At 45.2% G+C, this 25,935-nt stretch overlaps 1 protein-coding gene across 4 annotated transcripts in view; it reads right to left on the bottom strand.

Moving 5' to 3' along the window:
* LOC137534141 (catenin delta-1-like) overlaps positions 1-25,935 on the bottom strand; it is a 74,981-nt gene that overhangs the window by 37,501 nt on the left and 11,545 nt on the right. For 3 of the 4 annotated variants that reach the window (XM_068255519.1, XM_068255521.1, XM_068255520.1), the window contains exons 2-5: positions 7,929-8,146; positions 4,309-4,374; positions 4,077-4,208; positions 3,560-3,978 (exon numbers count right to left, since the gene is read on the bottom strand). In XM_068255519.1, coding sequence (XP_068111620.1) covers positions 3,560-3,978; positions 4,077-4,208; positions 4,309-4,374; positions 7,929-8,123 — 812 coding nt within the window. In that variant the 5' untranslated portion in view covers positions 8,124-8,146. The remainder of the gene's footprint in view (positions 1-3,559; positions 3,979-4,076; positions 4,209-4,308; positions 4,375-7,928; positions 8,147-25,935) is intronic. The other variant, XM_068255522.1, reaches the window with a different exon arrangement.

Below are 25,935 nucleotides of genomic sequence, written 5' to 3'. Positions count from 1 at the left end.
CATAATCCATTAAAGGGACACTTAAGTCAAACAAAAAAAATGAGTTTTACTCACCTGGGGCTTCCAATAGCCCACTGCAGCTGTGCGGTGCTCTCGCCGTCTACCTCCGATCCTCCTGGCCCCGCCGGCAGCCACTTCCTGTTTCGGTGACAGGAGCCGACAGGCTGGGGACGCGAGTGATTCTTCGCATTCCTGGCCACAATAGCGCCATCTATGCTACTATAGCATATATCATATACCATATAGCAGCATAGAGGGTGCTAATGTGTCTGGGAACGCGAAGACTCACTCGCGTCCCCAGCCTGTCAGCTCCTGTCACCGAAACAGGAAGTGGCTGCCGGCGGGGCCAGGAGGATCGGAGGGAGACGGCGAGGGCACCGGACAGCTGCAGGGGGCTATTGGAAGCCCTAGGTGAGTAAAACTTTTTTTTTTTTTTTTTGACTTAAGTGTCCCTTTAAGAGCGCACAAAATGTACAGACAGTTGTGGACAGGGGCTACAGAAGCAGTACAGAGGGGAGACAAGCCACAAGTAGTGTCTCAAAAAAACCCAAAAAAAACAAGTAGCTATACATTTAATTTTGCCTTAGGTACATTTTAAGAGCTCATGTTGTAAGCAACTAAAAATTTGATAGCAAAGTGCAATTCCAATTCAGGAACATGTATTTAACCTTCGTAGCAGTATGAATACGTCCAGATTTTGTCTTAAAGCGGTGCAATTTTTTCCACAAGCTTCTAGACCATAAAAATTATACCGCTAGATAGATCCATGGCAGCCCTGCACATTACACACCTCCCATGGATCCAGCTCGGGGTTAGTGCTCCGAGCTGCGGATTTCCAGCCCAAGCCTGACTCGGGATTACCGGTAAGGAAGTTAATAGAAGAAAGGGAAAGTCGCATACAATGTGGGAAAGAAATCGACCATTTGTAATGGTTATGGTGCAGTGGCTGGATAGTGTAATGGTTACAGGCTTTGCCTGGCACAGGAAACCAGGGTTTGAACCTCAGCTCCCTGTTCAGTATGAGCACCTATTCAGTAACGAGACCCTGGGCAAGACTCCCAAACACTGCTACTGCATATAGAGCATGTCCTAGAGGCTGCAGCTCCGGCGCTTTGAGTCCAACAGGAGAAAAGCGCAATATAAAATGTTCTGTGTCTTGTCTATGGTACTTTCATTTTAATGGTGACAGAACATCAACAAAGAAAGAATCAGAAGAAAGGTTCACACAGTCCTATTGGGAACAACCTCCGTTTATTGTCCCATTGCGCACACACAAATCATTAAGTCAGCTAAACAGACGATAGTTTCGGGGCCTGGTAGGTCCCCTTTATCAAGGCATAAAAGCGATTGTCGGTTTAGCCGACAATGTTATTTGTGTGTGCGCGCAATGGGACAATAAACGGAGGTTGTTCCCAATAAGACAGTGTGTGGACATTTCTTCTGATTCTTGGATTCATGCTGCTTGGCTGCAGCACCACTCCAATATAGGTGTGCGGTTCTTTTTGATTGCATAGAATATCAAACATACACACTGAAAAAGAAAAAAAAATAAGAATTGGGTACAAAGTCACTATATACTGCCTTTGCAGCCATCTTGCTTAACAATACTATATCACTGTCTTTGGTGGTTTCTTTCAACCTTCTGGGATTTAGTTTAGTTTGTTATATGAATAAAATTATATATAATAATTACAACCTGGCGGACCTCTGAGGAAGCAGCCGAAGACCACAAAACGTGTGTCAGACAACTACAAGTTCTGTGTCACCAATTCCTATTAATGGTTTAATGTAATTCATTATAGATTCCTACAGATTTTACTTCAACTGACTGGAATGCCTAGATGCCAGGTTATCGTAGTCCCTAGATACCAGGGACTTTTTAGAATTTTTAACCTCTATACTTTGAGGTAGGAAATTGTATTTATTCTCTATGGCCTTTTAAATTTAACATTATATACAATGATATAATTATGCGGGACCATTACTACCATAATAGGCGCTGTAGATGGGGGTAGAGCTCTATATTGAGCCAAGACTCTTCTGGTTATTTAAGCTGGTTGGTGTTGAAAAAGGCACATGACTACGTTTGAACTGTACATCATGCCTTCTAAAATAATGTCTACTCTATGATCTTTGCAATATTGCCACTTGGTGTCTTCTATTGCCAAGAACGTTTGTATTGTAGTACTTAAAGAGAACCCGAGGTGGGAATTACTTTTACTATTGGGGCACAGAGGCTGGTTGTGCGCACTAAGACCAGCCTCTGTTGCCCCATCGTGTGCCTCCATGTCCCCCCTGCTCGCCGCTATACCCCCCGCATTGCTGGCGACACGCAGCGTGTCGCCAGCTCAATGTTTACCTTGCGCTGTCAGTCAGCGCTGCTCCCCTGCCTCCTCCGCATCGGCGCACCCGCCCGTGTCCCTTCCCTCCCGCTGATAGGAGGGAAGTGACGCGGCGGGTGGCGCCGATGCGGAGGAGGCGGGGGAGCGGCGCTGACTGACAGCGCAAGGTAAACATTGAGCTGGCGACACAGCCAGCAATGCGGGGGGTATAGCGGCGAGCAGGGGGGACATGGAGGCACACGATGGGGCAACAGAGGCTGGTCTTAGTGCGCACAACCAGCCTCTGTGCCCCAATAGTAAAAGTAATTCCCACCTCGGGTTCTCTTTAAAGGACGTCCGAGGTGAAAATAAACTGATGAGAAAACAATTGTATCTATCGTCCTCCTAAAAATGCCTTTAGATACCCACAGTTTTAGATTATATTTAAATCTAGTTTAAGTTTGTAATGTTTTGTTGTCTCTGCTCAATGACACCTTCATTGAAGTATGTCAGAGCTCAAATCTATGAATTATTGATCCTGTATGCGTTCAGAAGCCATTTTCTGACAGGAAAGTATTTTATGGCTGCAATTACTTATCAGTGAGGGTTATGCTATAGTCTGACCCAGTCCCGACCCGGACAGAAACGGTAACTTGTATTTCTGATTTTAATTCTTTCAGGCAGAGAAAGGAAAATAAAAAAACACAGCCTAGTTATTTGTGTGCTTGGCACTGTACATCCACATCTAGCTCATGTCACAGGTCACCTCTTTAAAGTAGAAATGTAAGATTTAAAAGTGCCCCCATGTCAGTGCAGAGTAAACTACGCTGCAAACCCAGCCCACTGGCAGGCGGCTGGATTCTTCAACTCCTTGTACAAAACAAACTGAGCAGCAGGGGATGGAGTCCTCATCTGGATAACATTAACTTTACAAGTATGTACACTGTTTACTACACTTGTCTCACCTCGGAATTCCTTTCGAGTTTTATTGCTCTCCAGCGTGCTATGGTCTTTACTACCAAATATACTGCAGGTATATAAAATAGGTAGGAGCATACGTAGAGTAGGGTGAGCAATCTTTCAGCTTCACCCTGCACCCAAGTTTACCCATGGCATTTTTTGAATGTACACAAATTTGTTTACAAAAAGGTTTTGGATTACCACTTTTCTTTAACAGCTTGTTATAAAACAAACTCTATGGAAGTTTCAAAATGATCTCCATGCCAAAGATAGCTTACCTCAATCTTCTGCGTGGATCAGTTCCATTGGGACCTCTCCGTCCAGCCGTGGAATAATCTGGCCCGTCCACATAGCCACCAAGACTTCTACGATCATCCTCTAGTCCATAAGCATCCTCTGACACATACCGGGCTGAGAGCAGATCTGACTGGCTACCTCCGAACCCAGGTCCTCTGACTTGTGGCTGAGGGCCGTAACCAGGACCTCTGTATGGCTCCACAGTCCGGTAGCGGTTGTTAGGCCTGGACAAGCTGCTATAACCAGGATGCTGTTGAGGCTGAACCATTTGAATAGGTTCTGCTCCGGGACCACGGAAATGGTAATTGCGGGGTACAGTAGTATAGGCATTCACTCCACCACCACCTATATCACGGTAAGGACGATCTAATGTCTGGGAATATCCAACAGAAGGCTTTATCTAAAAGTGCACAGAGAAGAAATAAATAAATAAATCTGTAACGCTTGATCAATACAGAACACACACAGACCAGTTTTTCACCACTGATCACTACTTACAGGAACTTCACCGTGTCTGGGCTCCTCAGACATACTATATGACATGTAGGATGGATCATCATCGAGAGGATAAGTCTCGTCAGGGCGACCATGATTATCCATTCTTCCAGGGGAATACACAGGTGACCGATCCTACAGAAATTAAGCAAAAGGTCAGCTTCTAGGAAATGTTTAGACAGCAAATCTTCTGTACTGCTTAATCTAGAAAATCCCAGACACCCATGTTTCTCACCTGCGAGGAATGCAACTCTGAATAATTTTTCCAATGCCCCTCTTGGGGCTGAACAACTCTCCCGTTCTAAAAAGAGAGAGAGAGAGGAAAAAAAAAAACAAAAACAAAAAAAAACAAACAAGTTACTTTGCAGAAGATCAAGTCTTATAAGTCTATGTCACACAGGTAATACAGACAATACAGACTGAGGACATCGTACCACTGCAAATATCTGGGAGCACCCATAAGAAAACAAAACAAAACAGTGTGTGTTTGCGTGCAAAAGTGGGATGGAACTGCAAAGTGAACACTCAAGCACCAATTGCTAGGTATAAGAGTATAAGTATAACACAGTTTACCCCCTCCCCTCATACACTTTTGGTACAACAGTTTTCAAATTTACAGCATCATCCCATTTTAAAGCAAGACAGTAGAATCTTGTTATAGTAAACTCTTATACAGTGAACTCAGTCCCCAGCAAATGTGTATGTATAAATATACAAATGTATGACTAATTCTGATACAGCAAACTACTTTTCCTGGTCCCTTGGAGTTTACTATAAAGGGATTCTACTATACTTATTGGCTGTGACATTTTGAGAGCGGTTTGCCTAAAATGCTCTTGTACTGAATTCCTTCCGATAGCTTTTTTTCTTCTCACAAAATGGCTGAGCCTGTTAAGGTCTCTGAAACACCATATACCAATGTGGGTAAGCCCCAGCCTAAAACGAGGCCAAAGATTAGCCAGCTCCACCCTCCACCTGTTGTGGATTGGAAGCACATCCCTGCTGCAGAGCGTGCCAGCAAAAGCATAGCTACCTCTCCTTGCTGGCCACTAGAGCTTCCAGCTCACGGTCATGTGACTGCAGCAAGCCTGGTACTCAGTCTAGTGGCAAGTTAAGAAGAGGCTGACAGGGATAGAAGCTCAGTGAGGACATATAGCTAGGCTTTCCAATGTGCACTCCACATAGGGTGGCCCCACATATCACTCATGGATAAGCCGACCCCACATTTAACCCAAAGTGTAGTAACATTTCTGGAGATAGCCAGGTGGGAAGTCTTTTTAAAGGACAACTGTAGTGAGAGGAATATGGAGGCTGCAGTTGCCTGGCAGCCCTGTTGATCTATTTGGTTGCAGAAGTGTTTGAATAACACCAGAAACAAGCATGCAGCTAATCTTGTCAGATCTGACAATGTCAGAAACACCTGATCTGCTGTATGCTTGTTCAGGGTCTATGGCTAAATGTATCAGAATACTCACAAACCAGGGTTACCGCCTAGGCAACCACTGACAGCAGGTGGGGAGATTAAAGCTGTCTCCACTCAGGGATAAGAAGTCGCTCTCTGCAGATAGGAAGAAACTTATAACGCTTTCCGCCCTTCCACCAGGGTAAATGAACAATCAATGCAAGTGATCAGAGGCGCCAATAGAGTAAAACAATGAGGTAAAAAAGTTTTAAAACATGGACTTGGCAGTGGTGGATGAAATGCCTGAAGAAGTGGGGGTCACTCCCGAGAAACGCGTTGTGAAATTGTGGAGTGTATAAATAAATTTTAATTGTGTTATACCCTTTAACACGTTTGTTTTCGAGTTACCTTTGGAGTGGCTAGTTATCCACCACTGCCATGTCCATGTTTTAAAACTTTTACCTCATTGTTTTACTCTATTAGCGCCTCTGTTCACTTGCACTAAAAGAAAACAGAATGACCTTTGTCACAGTGCCGTTAAATTGCACATTAAGGAAGTTTATTACAGTGGCTTGCAAAAGTATTCGGCCCCCTTGAAATTTTCCACATTGTGTCAAATAACTGCCACAAACATGTTTAAATTTATTGGAATTCCACATGAAAGACCAATACAAAGTGGTGTACACGTGAGAAGTGGAACGAAAATCATACAGGATTCCAAACATTTTTTACTAATAACTGCAAAGTGGGGTGTGCATAATTATTCAGCCCCCTGAGTCAATACTTTGTAGAACCACCTTTTGCTGAAATTACAGCAGCCAGTCTTTTAGGGCATGTCTCTACCAGCTTTGCACATCTAGAGACTGAAATCCTTGCCCATTCTTTGCAAAACAGCTCCAGCTCAGTCAGATTAGATGGACAGAGTTTGTGAACAGCAGTTTTCAGATCTTGCCACAGATTCTCGATTGGATTTAGATCTGGACTTTGACTGGGCCATTCTAATGCCGGGCATACACGGCACGTTCTATGCGCCGGATCGAGCCAGCGGCTCGATGCCGGCGCATCTCCGCTCGCCCACGCGGATCGATTGCCGCCGGCGTTTCCTTATCACCGCTCGATTCCCTGCCATTGTCCGCCGGCGGGATTCGAGCAGGCGCGGGTCGAGCGGCATAATCGTGCCAGCTAAATATAATCAGCTGGCCGATACACTGTACAGAAACGTACAGTGTATCCCCAGCATAAAACGTGGATATGTTTTGCTTTAAACCATTCCATTGTTGCCCTGGCTTTATGTTTAAGGTCGTTGTCCTGCTGGAAGGTGAACCTCCGCCCCAGTCTCAAGTCTTTTGCAGACTCCAAGAGGTTGTCTTCCAAGATTGCCCTGTATTTGGCTCCATCCATCTTCCCATCAACTCTGACTAGCTTCCCGGTCCCTGCTGAAGAGAAGCACCCCCAGAGCATGATGCTGCCACCACCATATTTGACAGTGGAAATGGTGTATTCAAAATGATGTGCAGTGTTAGTTTTCCACCACACATAGCGTTTTGCATTTTGGCCAAAAAGTTCCATTTTGGTCTCATCTGACCAGAGCACCTTCTTCCACGTTTGCTGTGTCCCCCACATGGCTTGTGGCAAACTGCAAACGGGACTTCTTATGCTTTCTGTTAACAATGGCTTTCTTCTTGCCACTCTTCCATAAAGGCCAACTTTGTGCAGTGCACGACTAATAGTTGTCCTATTGACAGATTTCCCCCACCTGAGCTGTAGATCTCTGCAGCTCGTCCAGAGTCACCATGGGCCTCTTGACTGCATTTCTGATCAGCGCTCTCCTTGTTCGGCCTGTGAGTTTAGGTGGACCGCCTTGTCTTGGTAGGTTTACAGTTGTGCCATACGCCTTCCATTTCTGAACGATCGCTTGAACAGTGCTCCGTGGGATGTTCAAGGCTTTGGAAATCTTTTTGTAGCTTAAGCCTGCTTTAAATTTATCAATAACCTTATCCCTGACCTGTCTGGTGTGTTCTTTGGACTTCATGCTGTTGTTGCTCCCAAGATTCTCTTTAGACAACCTCTGAGGCCATCACAGAGTAGCTGTATTTGTACCGACATTAGATTACACACAGGTGCACTCTAGTCATTAGCACTCATCAGGCGATGTCTATGGGCAACTGACTGCACTCTGACAAAAGGGTGCTGAATAATTACGCACACCCCCACTTTGTTTGGAATCATGTACGATTTTCATTCCACTTCTCACGTGTACAGCACTTTGTATTGGTCTTTCATGTGAAATTCCAATAAAATTGATTCATGTTTGTGGCAGTAATGTGACAAAACGTGGAAAACTTCAAGGGGGCCGAATACTTTTGCAAGCCACTAAATTTTAACAAATGTATTTATTGTCTTTTAAATAAGCAAACATGATATTTCGGCTTTAACCACATCTTGAAAATTACCTGCTGGCGACGGGTGAGGGTGCCATTGGATAGGGTGGAAGCAGCATCCTGGGGGGTCACCCACACCCGGTCCAGCTGAGCAGTGACGTGTCTCCTCTCTTCCTCCAGAGCACGAGACAGCAACTCAAACTGTGCTTCCTGCGCTCTCACTGAGGCCAAGATACTGGCCGGGCTGTCAGTTTCAGGCTCATCCATAAAGAGAGGAAAAAGAACCCCAACTAAAAGAGAGATAGGGTGGGGAAGGGTGGGGGAAGAGATAAAAAAGGGACGGGGAAACAGACACCAAATTAAAACCAGTAGCAAGGGATAGTCCCACAAAACCAAGATGATTGATGGCTGTCACAGAAGGCTTTTGCACAGAAATAAAGAGGAACATCGCAAGCCAGGTGTGAAAACCAAAAGAAAAAGATCTGAAAGTTTTAAGATTTTTTTTTATGAGCACAGTGAAAAAGTACAGCAACAAGAGCATGCACCAATTAGTCAGAACTGAAGTAAAATTGAAGAAAGAAAATGTAATTTGTAGCGTTTTCAGTGAATGATTTGGAGTGTAAAGTTGGAGTTTGTAAAATTAAAAGGCTTTGGACGCCAAATAACTGTGGACTGTGGTTTCCTTCCAGTCACTTACAAAACCAGCAAAGCCGATCTGTACAATGACCGAAACAGTCAAGCTTGCTGTTCCCCGCCATCCGCGTATGAGAGATAACGGCACTGGAGACTTGGGCGCAGGATTCAGCCAGATAGAAACCCCTGCCCGTTGCAACCACCTCCCCGGTACAGTTATACTTTACCTGCTGCCACATGCCTGTCGGCGTTCTAGCATGTGCTATATGCCAGTAGTCAGGGATGGGTGGGGCAGAATGCGAAATTACAGCAGACACTAGCAGGCGACGTGACAGATAAAAGTATAACTGCAGGGGTTTCTGTTGTATTTGTAATTGCTGCATGCCGTTGCAGTTGCACAGCTGAACGAGCATGCAACAGACCACTGTGAACTCAGCCCAAAATATAACGCTCTATCGATCAGATGGTGATCAAAAAACCTTGGGTGCTAACTGCATAGTGAATAGCCAGCTTAACAACAGGCAAGGTCATTCTCAGTAGTATGCTCATTCATGGAAATCGCACGCTTAGGTTTTCTAGGCTACACACAAAGCCAAATGGAGAAGACTATGTCTAGAATAAGAAGGTGCGCTGGACGTCTAATGTTGCTACCCTCTTAGGGTTAGAATACTTTATTGGTAAAATGTATTTCACACGTTTACATAAGATTATTTTCAACACTCACGCATTCATGCATACAAGAGCAAACTGGTTCCCAAATGAAAAAAAAAAGAAGATATAAACTGCACTCCATGAAGTTACCTAGGGGTATGCTTCCTGTTCTGAACAAAATGCAATTGTGCGAATAGCTAGAGATAACAATGATCTAATGTATATCTCCTGGAGATAAGTGTGATACTATCACTTTAAAATAAGACATACAGCTTCCATGTGAAACATCCCAGCAATTGGCAATAGTATAATCACAATCTATACGCTATACTTAGAAAAAGTCATCTCTAATCTCGTACAAAGGTTACTTTCCGTATCTAGCTTGACAGGTTTGGTTTCCAAAGGAAAAGTTGCCATCTGTAGGAAGACAGTGGATAGAGACTGGCGTTAAGGCTGGGACCCACTGAAAGGAGCAATTGCACTTGGTGTAGTGTTTTTGTAGCATATTTTTTGGCGAGAGGTCAAGTGATTCCAAAGCGCTTTTTAAATGTAACGATTTTTGCAATTTTGATTTTGTGTTCTGTCTAGTAAATCATGCAGTCAGTCACTGTTATACAGGGATTGCAAAGTAATGTTGCATCGATCCTATACTTTGTGAGGGCACAATCATTCTAAACATGATGCAGCTCCTGTGGGTCTCAGTCCTTAAAGGAATCATCAGCCTTTGTAAAGCTCAACACACACCATACAATCTTGGTTGTACAGATTTACCAAATCTATGCAGTATAAGGGCCAACAGATTGAAAATACCTGGAATGATTGATCGGATAAACTCCTATACTACATGAAAGTGGTAAGATTGTACAACCAAGATTGTATGGTGTGTGTTGAGCTTAAGCCTCACCCCCCCCCCGATCTACTTACACCCACAACAACAAAAAGACACCAAAACAATAAACAAAATTCAGCTATATTTGTCATGCAATTTTTAGCCCAACAAAGAGAGTCTGAAGCGAGAATAAATCTCGCTTCAGACCTCATAGATAGCAGAGGCATGTTTGCCCCTGCTAAAACGCTGCTATCCCGCGGCTTAACGGGGGTCCCTTCACCCCCAAATCCCCCTCCGTGCAGCGGAGGAGCGCTTACGCATTGGGGCAGGGCTAACTGCTGCAGCCCTGCCCCACGCGCGTCTGTTAGCGCGTATCTCCGCCTCTCCCCTGCCCCTCAGTCTTCCTTCACTGAGAGGGGCGGGGGAGAGGCGGCGATGCGCCACTGATAGACTGTGAGGCAGGGCTGCAGCCGTTAGCCCTGCCTCCAGCAGCAGCAAAATATACGACCAATTTGGTCGTTGATTTTGCGTGGGGGGGGGGGGGGGGGGGGGGGTGAAGGGACCCCTGTTTATGAGTTTATGTAGTATGCCTAAGAAAATAATATGGTTTCCAGTACAGGAAGAGTTAAGAAACTCCAGTTATCTATGCAAAAAAAGCCATTGAGCTCCACAACTTTCAAAGTCGCAGAGAGCTCTGTCTTCTGAAGCTTGTTATCTCAACTGTCAGTCACTGTCATTTCTTTTTCTCTCCAGAAGAGGAGTTCAATAGTTCACAAGACTGCTTTGTAAAAACATTTAGAATGCGAGTAGTGTATAAACTGCAAATACTAGAGAATGAAGCTATGTTATAAAAATATAACAAAATCAAAATATGAGAATATTTGCTATGATACTAATCTAGTAATTATCCGTACTACACAGCCAATTCATTATATCATAATTTTTTTGTTTCAGTGGGTCTAATGATTGGAAAGGAAGAGGGGGGTCAAAAGACAACTGAATATTTATTTCCTATTAAGCAATACCAGTTACCTGACTACCCAGCTGACCTCTGCCTCTAATACTTTTAGCCATAGACCCTGAACAAGCATGCAGCAGATCAGGCGTTTCGACATTTTAGTCAAATCTGACAAAATTAGCTGCATGCTTGTTTCTGGAGTGAATCAGACACTACTGCAGTCACTAGATCAGCAGGGCTACCAGGCGACTGGCATGATTTAAAAGGAAATACATATTGCAGCCTCCATATTCTTCTCACTTCAGTTGTCCTTTAAGTGTGGTATCACTATCAAGGTGCAAATGTTACAAGCACGATTTGTAGGCACATCAGTCATAGCACAAAAAGCAATATCTAACTTGGGCCTGAGGCACGTAGCAGCAGTAAAACCGCTTTGTGCAGGCAGAGTAGCAACATTTACTACTCTATAAGCACGAGTGCATTGTGCGTTGTGCTATTAAATGCGTATTGCCCCTGCCGTTAGCCCTAGTATTTTACCCCTGCTTCATGCATCAGACCCATTATCACATAAACTGTACTGCAAGAATGTACTGTGGCACACATTTGTAAACTTATTTAATTAAACAAGACAGAAGATGGCACCACAGGTGGCTGTGTTTCTGCACGGCTGTAAATGGTTGCGGTTTTAAGCTTTTAAAAACCTAGATTTGAAGATTTAACTGTGTCACCCACCTAAAAACGCTCAAAACCGCCCTACTGGGTACAAGGCCTAAAAGCATCTGCTCTATTGTAGAATCTTACCACTGCTATGTAATGCTGGATACACACCATGCGTTTTCGCGTTCGATGCGGCCGTTGATACGTGTCGATTCGATTATTTCCGACCTGTCCGATTGAAGCTTCGATGGATCGTTAGGTCGATTTGCCATACTTTTGGCATTTGACCTAAAAATCATCGAAATTCGTTCGGAAATAATCGAATTGACGCGTATCGACGGCCGCGTGCGACGCGGAAACTCATGGTGTGTATCCAGCATAAGATGAGGGACTACCTTAGGCCCGGTTCACATTAGCGTTCCAGGTCCGGCTTCCCCGGACCCAGAACGCTCTGTACACAGCGGATGGTGAATGGATACATTGTATCAATATATCCATTCACACTCGTGCGACGTCCGGATCCGATCAGGGGACGCAGCTCCGGGCTTTTTTTCCAACATGCTATTTTTCAGTCCGTCACGGTGCGGCTGCAGACCCGGGCCGGAACATGCGGCCCATGCTGTGCAATGAGAAACGGATGTTTCTCATCACACTGGCAATAGGACCAGATTCTTCCAGCACCGGTCCTATGCCACTTGGGGGGCCCGGACTACACGCCGGTATCCCCCATGCTTGCGGTGCCTTTGTGGCACTGCAAAGTATCTAGTTCCAACTACTTTATTGTAGCCGGAACTGATACATTCCGGATCCGCAACTTGTGCCGCCTTGTGGCCACCGCAGAGACCCGTACGGTCTCTTTGCGTCCCCGGACCCATGCGGACTGGAACCGCAAGTGTGAATGGGGCCTAAGGCAGTGGTTCCCAACGTTTCTGAAGTCATGAGACATCCCGACAAAAGCTCAGATCTCTGAGACACATCATATATGTATAATAGAAAAATACTAATAACCATGAAATGGATGGCAAGAGTGCATTCTCCTGAATACACTTAAAAATGAAGCCTTTTCTAAGCGCTTTTGCAGAGTGATTTGTTTTTCACTCGCAAATGAATAAATACAATGTATTTATTCATGAAAGTGCTGGGGAGGAAGAGTAAAAAAGAAAAAAAAATTGCTAAACAAAGTGCTTTTTCAAGCACTTTGCGATTTCCCTATACCTTCCATTGAGCAAAAACGCTCAGAAAAATGGTACAGGCAGCGCTTTGCTGAGCGGATCAGAAACGAACCACTCAGATGTGAACTCTCTATTAGGGAATCATTGCACATGCACTTTCAGGGAAATTTAGAAAAATCGCTGGCGCTAAAGAAAAAAAAAAAAAGTGCTAGGTGTGAAAAAGCCCCAAGTCTAACCTTTCTACTACATAGATTTGGTAAGATTCAAGACGATCACTGGATGGGCACTAATCAGATTTCAGTATTAATCAAACTCAGATCAGAAGCTCCAGCATGGTGAATTGATCAAAACGCTACAGTCAGTCTTCATTGAATGCCTATTTCACTGTCCAATTATCTGCCTGTGCATGGCTAGCTTTAGACGAATAACCTTGCAAAAAAAAGAAAAAAAAAAAATTAAAATATATGACCGGATGGCAAGTATTTACACTGTCTGCAGAGCGCAGGAAAATAAAGTCTACACCTACCACACACCCTAATCTAAGTCCTGCAATGTGTGACACCCACACACTGTGACCTTTGTACACAGCCTATGTGCAGCATTGGAGCACTCATGAAAAATTCCAACTACAAAGCTGTATAAGAAAAAAAAAAAAAAAAACGAAAAACAAAACCCACCACAAACACTATAGCAGGGCAGTTTAAAATGCTGGATAATCAGTTTCATAGCTCTATTCCCTTTTGGGAGCAAACATGGGACATTTCCCAGTTAGAAGCCCAAAAGGATCTTATAAGCAACTTATTTCTGTTACTGGTAATATGAAAAGAAACTGTTACGGTCTTTCTAAATTCAGGGGTTTCCATAAATATTGTAACCAGCAACTACTAAGCTATGATGTCTGGATTTGTTTCTTGGTTCTCAGCACTCATTTTTTCTATAGGTGTCTCAGTGCAGAAGACTAAAGCCTGGTCACACATCCAATTCTGAAGTGATCCCACATGGGGGATGCAATTTATTTTTTATTTTAAATCCTCTAAAGCAGGCTTTCTCAACCAGGGTACCTTGAGCACTCTGCATGGGTTCCTTGGCATGTTTCCCTATCATGGGAGGGTAGGTATAATAGAGCACACTATAATAGGTGGTACTGTAACAAGAAGCACTAAATTGGGGCTCAGGAGACAGTATGAGTGGCAGTGAAATAGGGGTAGTGAAATAACAAGCCACACATTTTTAAAGACCATGCCTCCTGCAAAATAAATGCAGGGGTTCCTTGAGATCCAACAGTTATGCTTCATACACACTTGAATAAAAGTCTTTGGAAAAGGCAAGATCACAGACCAATTTTCCCCCTTCCCATGTAGTATGAGAGCCATACCTACACAGTCTATTCTATGGAGCTGCCACTCCCCAACAAATAAAATCTTTGCAGGATGCTGGCACACAAAGATGCCTGTACACACTCAAAAGATTATTATCTGCAAAAGATCTGTTCCTGCAAAATATCCATTCCTGAAAAATGCATTCATAGAGATCTGCGATCCTCATACACACCTGGTTTAACAGACACTCATCTGCAGATCAGATTCACCAGGTGGATTTTCAGATCTGCAGATGATTGCCAGATATGCAGATGAAGTCTGTTAAACAAGGTGTGTATGAGGATCTGCAGATCTCTATGAATGCATTTTGCAGGAATGGATATTTTGCAGGAACAGATCTTTTGTGTCTGTACAGCATCTGTGTGTGCAGCATCTTGCAAAGATTTTATCTGATGGGGAGTGCAGCGCCATAGAATAGACTGTGTAGAGTATGGCTCTCATACTATATGGAATGGGGTAAAATTTGTTGTGATCTTGCCTTTTCCAAGACTGTTATCTCAAGTGTGTATGAAAGCAATTATTTGCAGAGTTCCTCCAAGGTAGAAAGTTTGAGAAAGGCAGCCTAAAGCATTTGCATTAGCAAAAGCTTTACAAAGCACTGGCGCTTAGAAAGCGCTGCTAGTGGGTCCTAGGCCATAAAGTGAACCCTAGGTGGCACAGAAGGGGCAGATGTGGCACAGAGGCATGTTCCCTGCTGCATGACATGCCCTCTGTGTGTCCCCACGCTGGTCTAAACAGGTAGATTGTTGCCAATCTCCACATTAGACCAGCTCTGCCTCTCCACGCCCCCCCCCCCCCCCCCCCCCCCCCAGCTCTGTGATCAGAGACACAGAGCAGGGCTTCACAAAAATTGAAATTAAAGCAGAAAACATTTTGTTAGTGTTTCCCGAAAAGAAGTCATTAATTTTTTGCTCCAAAAGATGTGCTAGGCTCATTTTCTGGGAATTCTCTTCCCTCATCGATAAAATAAAACCCTGTCCCTGCGTCACGCTGTCCCTGTGTATGCTTGGTCCGTGCTTTTGCTACTGCGCATGTGCGCATCACGGACCCAGCCTCACAGAGACAGGACGGGGACAGGGCCAGGGAGACGGCTGGGTGTGTGCACACACAGTAACATGCGGCGGCGAGAAACAGACCTAGAGCCCGTTTTTAACCACTTAACGACTGCCTAACGCCGATAGGCGGCGGCAGGCCGTTAGTGGTTTTACATGGAAACGGCCTTTCCAGGTCAGTTCACGGAGGGTGTCTCCGTGAACAGCTGCGAGCCTCCGATCGCGGCTCGCAAGCTAATTGTAAAACAGCAGGGAAGAAGTCCCTGCTGTTACGGCAGCAGCGCCGTAATGGAGATCGGCGATCCCCGGCCTCTGATTGGCCAGGGATTGCCGCAGTCTGATAGGCTGAAGCTATTAGAGGCGGTGCAGGACGGATCTCGGTCCGTCTGGTCGCCCTGGCTGTCTGCTGATCTGTGCTGTGGGCTGGAGAGCCCACGCTGCAAGATCAGCGCAAAATGGCCTGGCCGTCAAGTGGTTAAACGGGCTTGGGTCTGCTAGTGTTTCTAATAAACTTGACACTCCAAACAAATGTAATGGTAACATCTGGATCAACATCCAAACTGATTTCCTTCATTAATTTTTGCAATTCTATTTAATGTATTCATACAAATCTTTCATTCAGATTCTAGATCATGATTATAACTCTCCAATTCTCAAGTTCCTGTGCTGTGTGTCCTCCTGCCTTCCACACTTTCCTCTCATGAATGCAATGTTATGCTACTGTTGTGCTCAGGCACCTGCCCTGTCATCCCAACACACAGCTGATTAACCTTGCTGTGTGTTTGGATGACAGGACGGTGCCCATTGGCACTGCACCGCTAAGTCCCCAGTTGCTGACCGCCTCTGGTGGCCTCTTGAGCGCATCCCAGTGGCTGCAGCTCAGCTCTTAAGAGCTTTGTGTCTAAGTTCGCTCCTGCCTTCCACTTCCATCTCTGACAGGACTGGTCTGGCGCTCTGGGGGCAAATTTAGGGGGTTACATGTATACCTGGAACTGAATATATGGTTTAAATTTTATTTTACATTTAAAGTAAGTATGAAGCAGGGAGGAAACAAAAACACTCACTAAGGAGCGAGAAGGCTCCAGGTCCTATAGACACTTCCCGTTCTCATTGGCGCCAGCGTTGCAGCGCTGGATCCCCTGTTTCTCCATCTCTGAGTATGGAGCGGCTGCCTTCGGGAGCACTCTGCTCCCGAACCCTCCCATCGGTCTGAGACTGCCAACGAGGAGTCAGGCCAGGGCTGTGGAGTCAGTACAAAAATCCACTGACTCCGACGTTTAGGATTCCACCGACTCCTTGACTCCGAATCCTCTAATTTGCATATTACAACCTTGTTGATTGAAAGTATGTAACATGAAATTAGTCTCATAACTGCCAACGCTTAGGAATTTTAAAAAGACAACTGAAGTGCGAAGGATATGGAGACTGCCATATTTATTCCATTTAGTCATAGACTAAAACTAGTCCTTGGAAAGAGTACTTGTAAAAAGTACAGGCCGGAACAAAGATCATCATCTATCAGGCCCTAGGCAATGTAACTGTGGGTACATGTAAGGGTGCCTATCGACTGTGGTGCAACATGTAAGAGTGATGTGCAGGTACTCTGCAGGGGAATAAGGAGGTTTATGGGTGATAGACAACACCTCTCTGTTCAATGTGCACAACATTCTCAGTGGATTCAGTGCAGCTCTGTGGGGAGTGCATATGTAGAGTATAGTACTACTGTGTAACAAAGTAAACCTGAGACAGATGAAATTAAAGTTTTATACAGACCTGGGGCTTCCTCCAGTCCCTTCAGGCTAATCAGTCCCTCGCTGTCCTTCGCCACCTGGATCTTCTGCTATAAGTCCAGGTACTTGAGCCAGTCTGGCGTAGAGCGCATGCACACACTCCGCCGCCTGGAGTTTACTATACCTGCGCAGCACTGTTGCGCAGGTGCAGAACGCTCCTGGCTGTGGAAGCGGCATGCAGCCAGACTGCGCTGACTGGCTGAATTACCAGGACTCATAGCAGAGTCCTGGTAACTTCTCAGGTACCATTTAATTCGTAGTCACCAAACCAAATTTTAACATATCAAATTCTTTGATTTCATGAGCAATTTTATGAGTACATTTGCATAAATCAGAATCAACGCAGAATTATTTCCATCTCATTGACTATCTATCTATCTATCTATCTATCTATCTATCTATCTATCTATCTATGATTCCTGTGTACATATCATATATACAGTCTCAATCAGATGTGTATATCTGACTTTAAAAATATGGGGACTGCTTTATTGAAGCAGCACAAGTAACTAATTTTGATTGGTATATTTATTTTTGTGGACTAAGCACAGCTATTACTGTATGTATAAATTATTTATGATGACTATTATCTGAGAAATAGAACATTTTATCATATTTTCTATTTTAACCACAGTTTAAATTTATTAGGAGTCGGAGCATTTTTTCCCCGACTCCAGGCACCCAAAATTGCTCCGACTCCATAGCCCTGAATCCAGCGCTGCAATGCGGGCACCATGAGGCGAACAGGAAGGCTCTATAGGACCCAGAGTCTTCCCTTTCCTTAGGCGAGTATTTTTTTTTTTTTTTTTTTTGCTGCAGACTTACTTTAACTGCCGCTAGGGCTTTATTTTGTGGTAGAGCTTATATTTCAAGCATGCTTGAAATTCCAGCTAGGGCTTATTTTCAGGGAAACACAGGTAACATGAATTTTAAAAAAATAAATAAAAAAGGAGGTTACTGCATAGAAAACTGAAAATACAGACTAGTGAGGGACCGACTTGGCACAAAGAATAGACCATGGAGTAAAACAAGTAAGATGTACAGTATTTTAATGCCAGCTTGGGACTGTAGGTGAATAAGAAAACAGGAAAAAAAAAAAAAAAAAAAAAAACCACACACACACACACACACACACACACACACACACACACGTGCATAGATGTGTTAATAATGGGCAAGGCTGTGGAGTCGGTATAAAAATCCACTGACTCCTACTCCTCTAATTTGCATATTACAATCTTGTTGATTGAAAGCATGTAATGCCGAATACATGGTGCGGTCCCGCACTAGATTTCCCGCTCGATTCGTTTATTTCCAACATGTCCGATTTGCATTTCAATTGATCGTTAGGTTGATTCGCATGCAAAGTATGCCAAATCGACCTAACGATCAATCAAAATGCAAATCAGACATGTTGGAAATAAACGAATCGACGGGAATCGAGCGGGAACGCACCGTGTGTATCCAGCATAACATGAAATGCATCTTAACTGCCAACGCTTAGGAATTTTAAAAGACAACTAAAGTGAGAGGGATATGGAGGCTGCCATATTTATTCCCTTTTAAACAATACCAGTTACCTGGATATCTGACGGATGTTCTGCCTCTACTACTTTTAGTCATAGACTAAAACTAGCCCTTGGTAAGAGTACTTGTAGAAGGTACAGACCGGAACAAAGAACATCTATCAGGCCCTAGACAATGTAACTGTGGGTACAAGTAAGATTGAGGAACATTCTTCATGTACAATCTGAACCAGTTTTATGGGTGATCTTGAACACAGAGGTGTTGTCTGTGCACAACACTCCCTGCAGCTCTGTGGGAAGTGCATATGTATAGTACTACTGTGCAACAAAGTAAACCTGACACAGATGAAATTAAAGTTTTATACATACCTGGTGCTTCCTCCAGCCCCCTTCAGGCTAATCAGTCCCTAGCAGTCCTCCGCCACCTGGATCTTCTGCTATGGGTCCAGGTACTTGAGCCAGTCGGGTGCAGTGCGCATGCACACACTCCACCGCTGGCAGCGTACTACACCTGCCCAGCACTATTGCGCAGGTGCAGAATGCTCCTGGCTGTGGGAGAAGCACGTGGCCGGACTGCGCTGACTGGCTGAATTACCGAGACTCATAGCAGAAGATACAGGTGGTGGAGGAGGACATCGAGGGACTGATTAGCCTGAAGGGGGCTGGAGGAAACTCCAGGTATGTATAAAAAAAAAAAAAAAAAAAAAAAATTTTTTTAATTTCATCTGTGTCAGGTTTACTTTGTTGCACAGTAGTACTATACATATGCACTTCCCACAGAGCTGCAGGGAATGTTGTGCACATTGAACACAGAGGTGTTGTCCATCACCCATAAACCTGGTCCATCTCAGGTACCCTTTAATTTGTAGTCACCAAACCAAATTTTAACAAATCAATTTATGTGATTTCATGAGCAAAGGGGGTGCATACATTTGCATAAACCAGCATCAGCGCAGAATTATTTCCATCTCATTGACCATCTCCATTAGTGACACAGCTCATCAGGCCTAATTCTTACAGCATAGATGTTATTTAGTATCTATAGGACATTCCTGTATACACATCATATATACAGTCACAATCAGATATGTACATCGGACTTCAATACAGGGACTGCTTTATTGAAGCAGTACAACTAACTATTTTTTGATTGGTTTACCATATATACACTTGAGTATAAGCTGAAAATTTGGGCCCAAAAAAGTGGGGGTCTCGGCTTATACTTGAGTCAGTGCATGACACGTGCCCCCAAGTGCTTCCTCGCCTCGCAGCTTGTGTCCCCTGCCATATGAATAATGGGGTCTACAATTGAAGTGTATGTGAGCAGCTCTCCCGCGAGTCTCCCCTGCCATACACTTCAGTGTTCTCCCCAGAATTTGTTTCCAGCTGGGTGGCATGACATAGTAGCCGGGTGGGGCAATATGAGAGAATGCAGGGCCGATGCTTCTGTGCGCAACTCTGCTTATAGCATAGGAGGTGGTGAGCCGATTACAGCCAGGTGCTCTTTAAAACTAGCCGGGTGGAGCACCCGGCTAAAAGAGCCTGGGGAGAACACTGAACTTGCTGCATAATGATGCCACTACAGGTTATCTGTACGTGATCGGCTCTTCTCCCTCCCCAGAGTCTCTTACCCCCGCCGGAGAGCGATGTGTCGGTTCAGGCACTGTAATATGCAGAGAGGTACTCAGTGTTGAATAATCAGACCACGCTGCCCGAAAGTCTCCGCTCTATTAGACCCCTTAGCGGCGCCTTTAATTATATACACTGCTGCAGGATGTCATAGAGCAGAGGCTCTTTCAGCGTGGGCCGATGATTGAACACCGAGTACCGCTCTGCATATTACAGTGCTGGAACAGACACATCGCTCTCCGGCGGGGGTAAGAGACTCTGGGGAGGAAGGAGAGCCGATCACGTACAGATAACCTGTAGCGGCATCATTATGCAGCAAGTGTATGGCTGGGGACACTGGTGGGGGATTTGGGTGAGCCACTTACATACACTTGAATTGTAGTCCCCATTATTCATACCACATATGGCAAACACAAATGGCGGGGCGAGGGGCACATATGTACTGCATGCTCAGGGGGGGCGGACTTGTGGGAGGAATAAAAAAAAAAAAAAAAAAAAAAAGCTGCACCATAATATCACCAGCATATGGTGGAGGGGGCATTCAGGATGTCACTCACTTGCAGTATGGCATATTGTGATTGCAGTGCTGAGGTGAGGAGGTTTTTGTGGTGTGAGGTAAACTGCCAGCACGGAATTTTGTGCAGTAACCTGTGGTTCTGAGGCGATGGTCACTGTGGACAGTTGCTTAGGGCCTGAGCCCACTAACGCAGTTGTGTCCGCTTTTCACACCAATGTAACAGATGCTGAAAAGCGGTCGCAACTGTGTACTAGGGTTGCAATGGTATGAAATTCCACGGTATGGTAACCGTAAAAAAAAAAAAAAAAAAAAAAAAAAAAAAAAAAAAAAAACTACCACGGTATACGGTATTATACAATTATTTGGACCCAGGGACCCCCTCTGTAACCAGTAGTAGGTGGCCGCAGCATAGGTAGCCAGGAATAGGTGTAGCCAGTAGTAGGTGGCCGCAGCATAGGTAGCCAGTAGTAGGTGGCCCGGAGCATAGGTAGCCAGTAGTAGGTGGCCCGGAGCATAGGTAGCCAGTAGTAGGTGGCCCGGAGCATAGGTAGCCAAGGACAGGTGTAGCCAGTAGTAGGCGATTGCAGCATAGGTAGCCAGGGATAGGTGTAGCCAGTAGTAGGTACTCGCTACATAGGTAGCCAGTAGTAGGTGGCCACAGCAAAGGTAGCCAGGGACAGGTGTAGCCAGTAGTAGGTGCTTGCAGCATAGGTAGCCAGGGATAGGTGTAGCCAGTAGTAGGTGCTCGCTACATAGGTAGCCAGTAGTAGGTGGCCGCAGCAAAAGGTAGCCAGTGATAGGTGTAGCCAGTAGTAGGTGGCCCAGAGCATAGGTAGCCAGGGATAGGTGTAGCCAGTAGTAGGTGCTCGCAGCATAGGTAGCCAGTGATAGGTGTAGCCAGTAGTAGGTGGCCCAGAGCATAGGTAGCCAGGGATAGGTGTAGCCAGTAGTAGGTGCTCACAGCATAGGTAGCCAGGGATAGGTGTAACCAGTAGTAAGTAGGTGCTCTCAGCATAGGTAGCCAGGGATAGGTGTAACCAGTAGTAAGTAGGTGCTCTCAGCATAGGTAGCCAGGGATAGGTGTAACCAGTAGTAAGTAGGTGCTCTCAGCATAGGTAGCCAGGGATAGGTGTAACCAGTAGTAGGTGCTCGCAGGATAGGTAGCCAGTAGTAGGTGCTCGCAGCATAGGTAGCCAGGGATAGGTGTAGCCAGTAGTAGAAGCTCGCAGCATAGGCAGCCAATAGTAGGTGCTCGCAGCATAGGTAGCCGGGGATAGGTGTAGCCAGTAGTAGGTGCTCACAGCATAGGTAGCCAGGGATATGTGTAGCCAGTAGTAGGTGCTCGCAGAATAGGTAGCCGGGGATAGGTTTAGCCAGTAGCAGGTGCTCGCAGCATAGGTATCCAGGGATAGGTGTAGCCAGTAGCAGGTGCTCGCAGCATAGGTATCCAGGGATAGGTGTAGCCAGGAGTAGATGCCCACAGCATAGGTAGCCAGGAATAGGTGTAGCCAGTAGTAGGTGCTCGCAGCATAGGTAGCCAGGGATAGGTGTAGCCAGTAGTAGGTGCTCGTAGCATAGGTAGCCAAAGATAGGTGTAGCCAGTAGTAGGTGCTCGTAGCATAGGTAGCCAAAGATAGGTGTAGCCAGTAGTAGGTGCTCGTAGCATAGGTAGCCAAAGATAGGTGTAGCCAGTAGTAGGTGCTCACAGCATAGGTAGCCAGGAATAGGCTTAGCCAGTAGTAAGTGCTCGTAGCATAGGTAGCCAGGGATAGGTGTAGCCAGGGATAGGTGTAGCCAGGGATAGGTGTAGCCAGTAGTAGTGGCCACAACATAGGTAGCCGGGGATAGGTGTAGCCAGTAGTAGGTGCTCGCAGCAAAGGTAGCCAGGGATATGTGTAGCCAGTAGTAGGTGCTCGCAGGATAGGTAGCCAGGGATAGGTTTAGCCAGTAGCAGGTGCTCGCAGCATAGGTATCCAGGGATAGGTGTAGCCAGTAGTAGGTACTCGCAGCATAGGTATCCAGGGATAGGTGTAGCCAGGAGTAGATGCCCACAGCATAGGTAGCCAGGGATAGGTGTAGCCAGTAGTAGGTGCTCGCAGCATAGGTAGCCAGGGGTAGGTGTAGCCAGTAGGTGCTCGCAGCATACATAGCCGGGGATAGGTGTAGCCAGTAGTAGGTGCTCACAGCATAGGTAGCCAGGAATAGGCTTAGCCAGTAGTAAGTGCTCGTAGCATAGGTAGCCAAAGATAGGTGTAGCCAGTAGTAGGTGCTCACAGCATAGGTAGCCAGTAGTAGGTGCTCACAGCATAGGTAGCCGGGGATAGGTGTAGCCAGTAGTAGGTACTTGCTACATAGGTAGCCAGAGATAAGTGTAGCCAGAATTAGGTGGCTGCAGCACAGAGAGCCGGGAGGGAGAGGGGACGCAGCAGCAGGGATAGATACGCACTTGCCGGCAGCCAGGTCCTTCACAATGTAAAGCTTCATTCCATTTCCTGTTTTTGCATCATCTCTTTGTAATAGAGCCCAGGGTGCGCTGTTTCAGGGAAATGTGATGCAAGGACAGGAAGTACAATGAAGCCAGTACATCGTTCAGGACGGAGCTGGTTGCCCGCAAGTGAGTATTTGTATCCCTGCTGCTGTTCGTGCGCTCGCCGTGTCACATCCCTGCCCTCCCCCACGATCGCCCCGCCCCCTAAAACAAGATTGTGCATGGTAATCATACCATGCACAATCAAACCGTGGTATATCGTCACACTGATATACCGTAGCAACCCTACTGTGTACAACTGCATTAGTTTGCTTTTGTTTAGCTGCTATGGTTAACTGTAAATTAGTAAGTTTGTGGTTTTACTATTCATTTTGTAAACGTATTATTGCTTTCTGCTAAGTTTATGCTGCTTTTCCCATGTATGATCGTGGCCAGACATGGTGCGAGTGGTGTTGTAGCTGTGGCATTACCTGCCCCTGGCTTATACTCGGGACAACCAATGTTTCCCGTTTTTTAAAAAGGTAAAAGATAGGGGGTCAGGCTATACCCCGGTCGGCTTATACTGGAGTATATACGGGATTTCATTTTTGTGGCCTAAGCAGAGCCATTACTGTATATTATTTATGATGACTATTATCTGATAAATAGAACGTTGTATCATATTTTCTATTTTATTTACAGTTTAAATTAATTAGGAGTCTGTACATTTTTCCCCGACTCCAGATACCCAAAAATTGCTCCGACAGACTCCACAGCTCTGCTAGTGAGAAATTTGGCTGTTTAAGCAACCTATTTTGATTATCTGCACCGACAGCAGAAAGTGCCTGCACTCGTCTAGGCGACACACTGCTGCATGCAGGCCCATTTGACGTATTTAGAGCCCCAAGCACACACACCATGCTTTACTATAAAAGGGTTCTACTGTATTTATAATAAACTCCAAGGGATCAGGAAGCGTAGTTTCCTAAACAAGAATTGGTCATACATTGCAGTGTTCTCTCCCCAGAAATTATTTACAGACTGTTTTCATGAAAAAGTAGCGGGGTGGTGCTCAATGGGGGAATGCAGGGTTGGTGCAAGTCTGCTTACAGCATAGGAGGAGAATGAGGCGGCGAGCCGATGACATCAGGGCGTTCACCAAAGTTAGCTGGGTGGAACACCCGCCTAAAAGAGCCTGGGGAGAACACTGCATTGTATAGTTATACAGATGCATTTGAAGGGATCTGAGGACCGAGTTTACTATATCAGAGTCTACTATAACAAGATTGTACTGTATTATGTTCAATACATAAAAAGTGTAAATCTTAAGTCTCTAGTAATACGAGAGTGATTATGGGGGTGGGGTGGAAGGCCAGGGGAAACTGTTAGGGTAGGTGTGAAATGTGTGAAATGTGTATGTAATCCTAGAGCTACAGACTAACCAGCAAGCTCATGGTGACCCAGAACTCATTGGGGTGTGTAAGGGACTACAATGGTCCTAAAAGCCCCCTTACTAAGATGTTAAGAAAAACAAAAGTTTGCTTTCCTAAAACAGAAAGAATTTGCGATAATGCAGGTTGGAGTGAGCTCGAGATGTCTCCCAAGCAACAATGCTGAATATATGCAAATTAACCATTTAATCCTAGAGCTGGCATAGCGAGGTGGTAGAATAGTTGAGGACTGCATACGCCATGGGGGGGGGGGGGGGGGGGGGGGGGGGGGGAGGGGGTAAGCACCATGAGTGGGTGATCGATTACATGGGAGAGGTAGCATGGAGAGTTTAGGGTAGATCAGGAAAGGATGTGGGAAGGAGGATAGCGGGTAGTACTCTCACCTTGGAGCACCGATTCTCATGTTCTAAATCTCAGTCAGGACACAACCTGCATGGAGTTTGCATGTTCTCCTTGTACTTGCATGTGTTTACGTTGGGTACTTTCTGCTCGTGCCAAACACAATACACCAGTACATAAACCAGTACCACTCAAAGCAGGCTTATTGTAAAGACACTAATCTTTGACTAGGAGTTTAGCTTGTGAGAGCCTCCAAGGACAGTCATTGACATGACTATGTACTCTAAAGTGCTGCAAAATGATGTCAGTACTATATAAACATTATAATAAAGGTGCCCAATAACAGTAAAATTTTATGTTCTGATCGCCTTTCTGATCTGAGAATAGTGATCAGAAGGAAACATTGAAAATAATCAGGGTCATAAATGGGGTGAAAACGTCAAAGCAGGCTTCATATGAAAACAATACACAGAACATAGACCACTGGCAGGAGAACGGATCATTAATATGAACGTTTGTTGTTGAACACCCTCTAATAATTCAACCGATCCAGTTGCAATTGTTGGGATTGGAAAGTAGATCAGAACAGAAAATGGTCTCTTACTCAAATCTCTCATCTCCCCATCCTTTATCTGTGGGTGTACCTCAAGGCTCTGTCCTTGGCCCCCCGCCTTACCATCTACATGCACTGTCTTGGCAACTTAATTAACTCCTTTGGTTTTCAATACCATTATATGCGGATGATGCATAACTGTACCTCTCGGCTCCAGACCTCAACTCCCTCCTCACGTGTTCCTGACTGCTTGTCTGCTACATCCTCTCATGACCTCTCGCTTCTTAAAAAACTTAAAGCAGAACTAAAATTTTCTCTCTGCCTGATATATATTGTGGACTACCAGCTGACAGACTGGAACTGCTCCAATCTGTACTGAACACTGCTACTCCTCTCATTCATCTTTCTCTTTCTCTGCTGCTCCACTCTATCATGTTCTTCATTGGCTACCAATTAACCAGAGGATCCAGTTCAAA

Source organism: Hyperolius riggenbachi, chromosome 10, assembly GCF_040937935.1.
Source record: "Hyperolius riggenbachi isolate aHypRig1 chromosome 10, aHypRig1.pri, whole genome shotgun sequence".
Classification (NCBI taxonomy): Eukaryota; Metazoa; Chordata; class Amphibia; order Anura; family Hyperoliidae; genus Hyperolius; species Hyperolius riggenbachi.
Note: the sequence above shows the minus strand (reverse complement) of the source record. Positions and strands in the feature narration are given on the sequence as shown.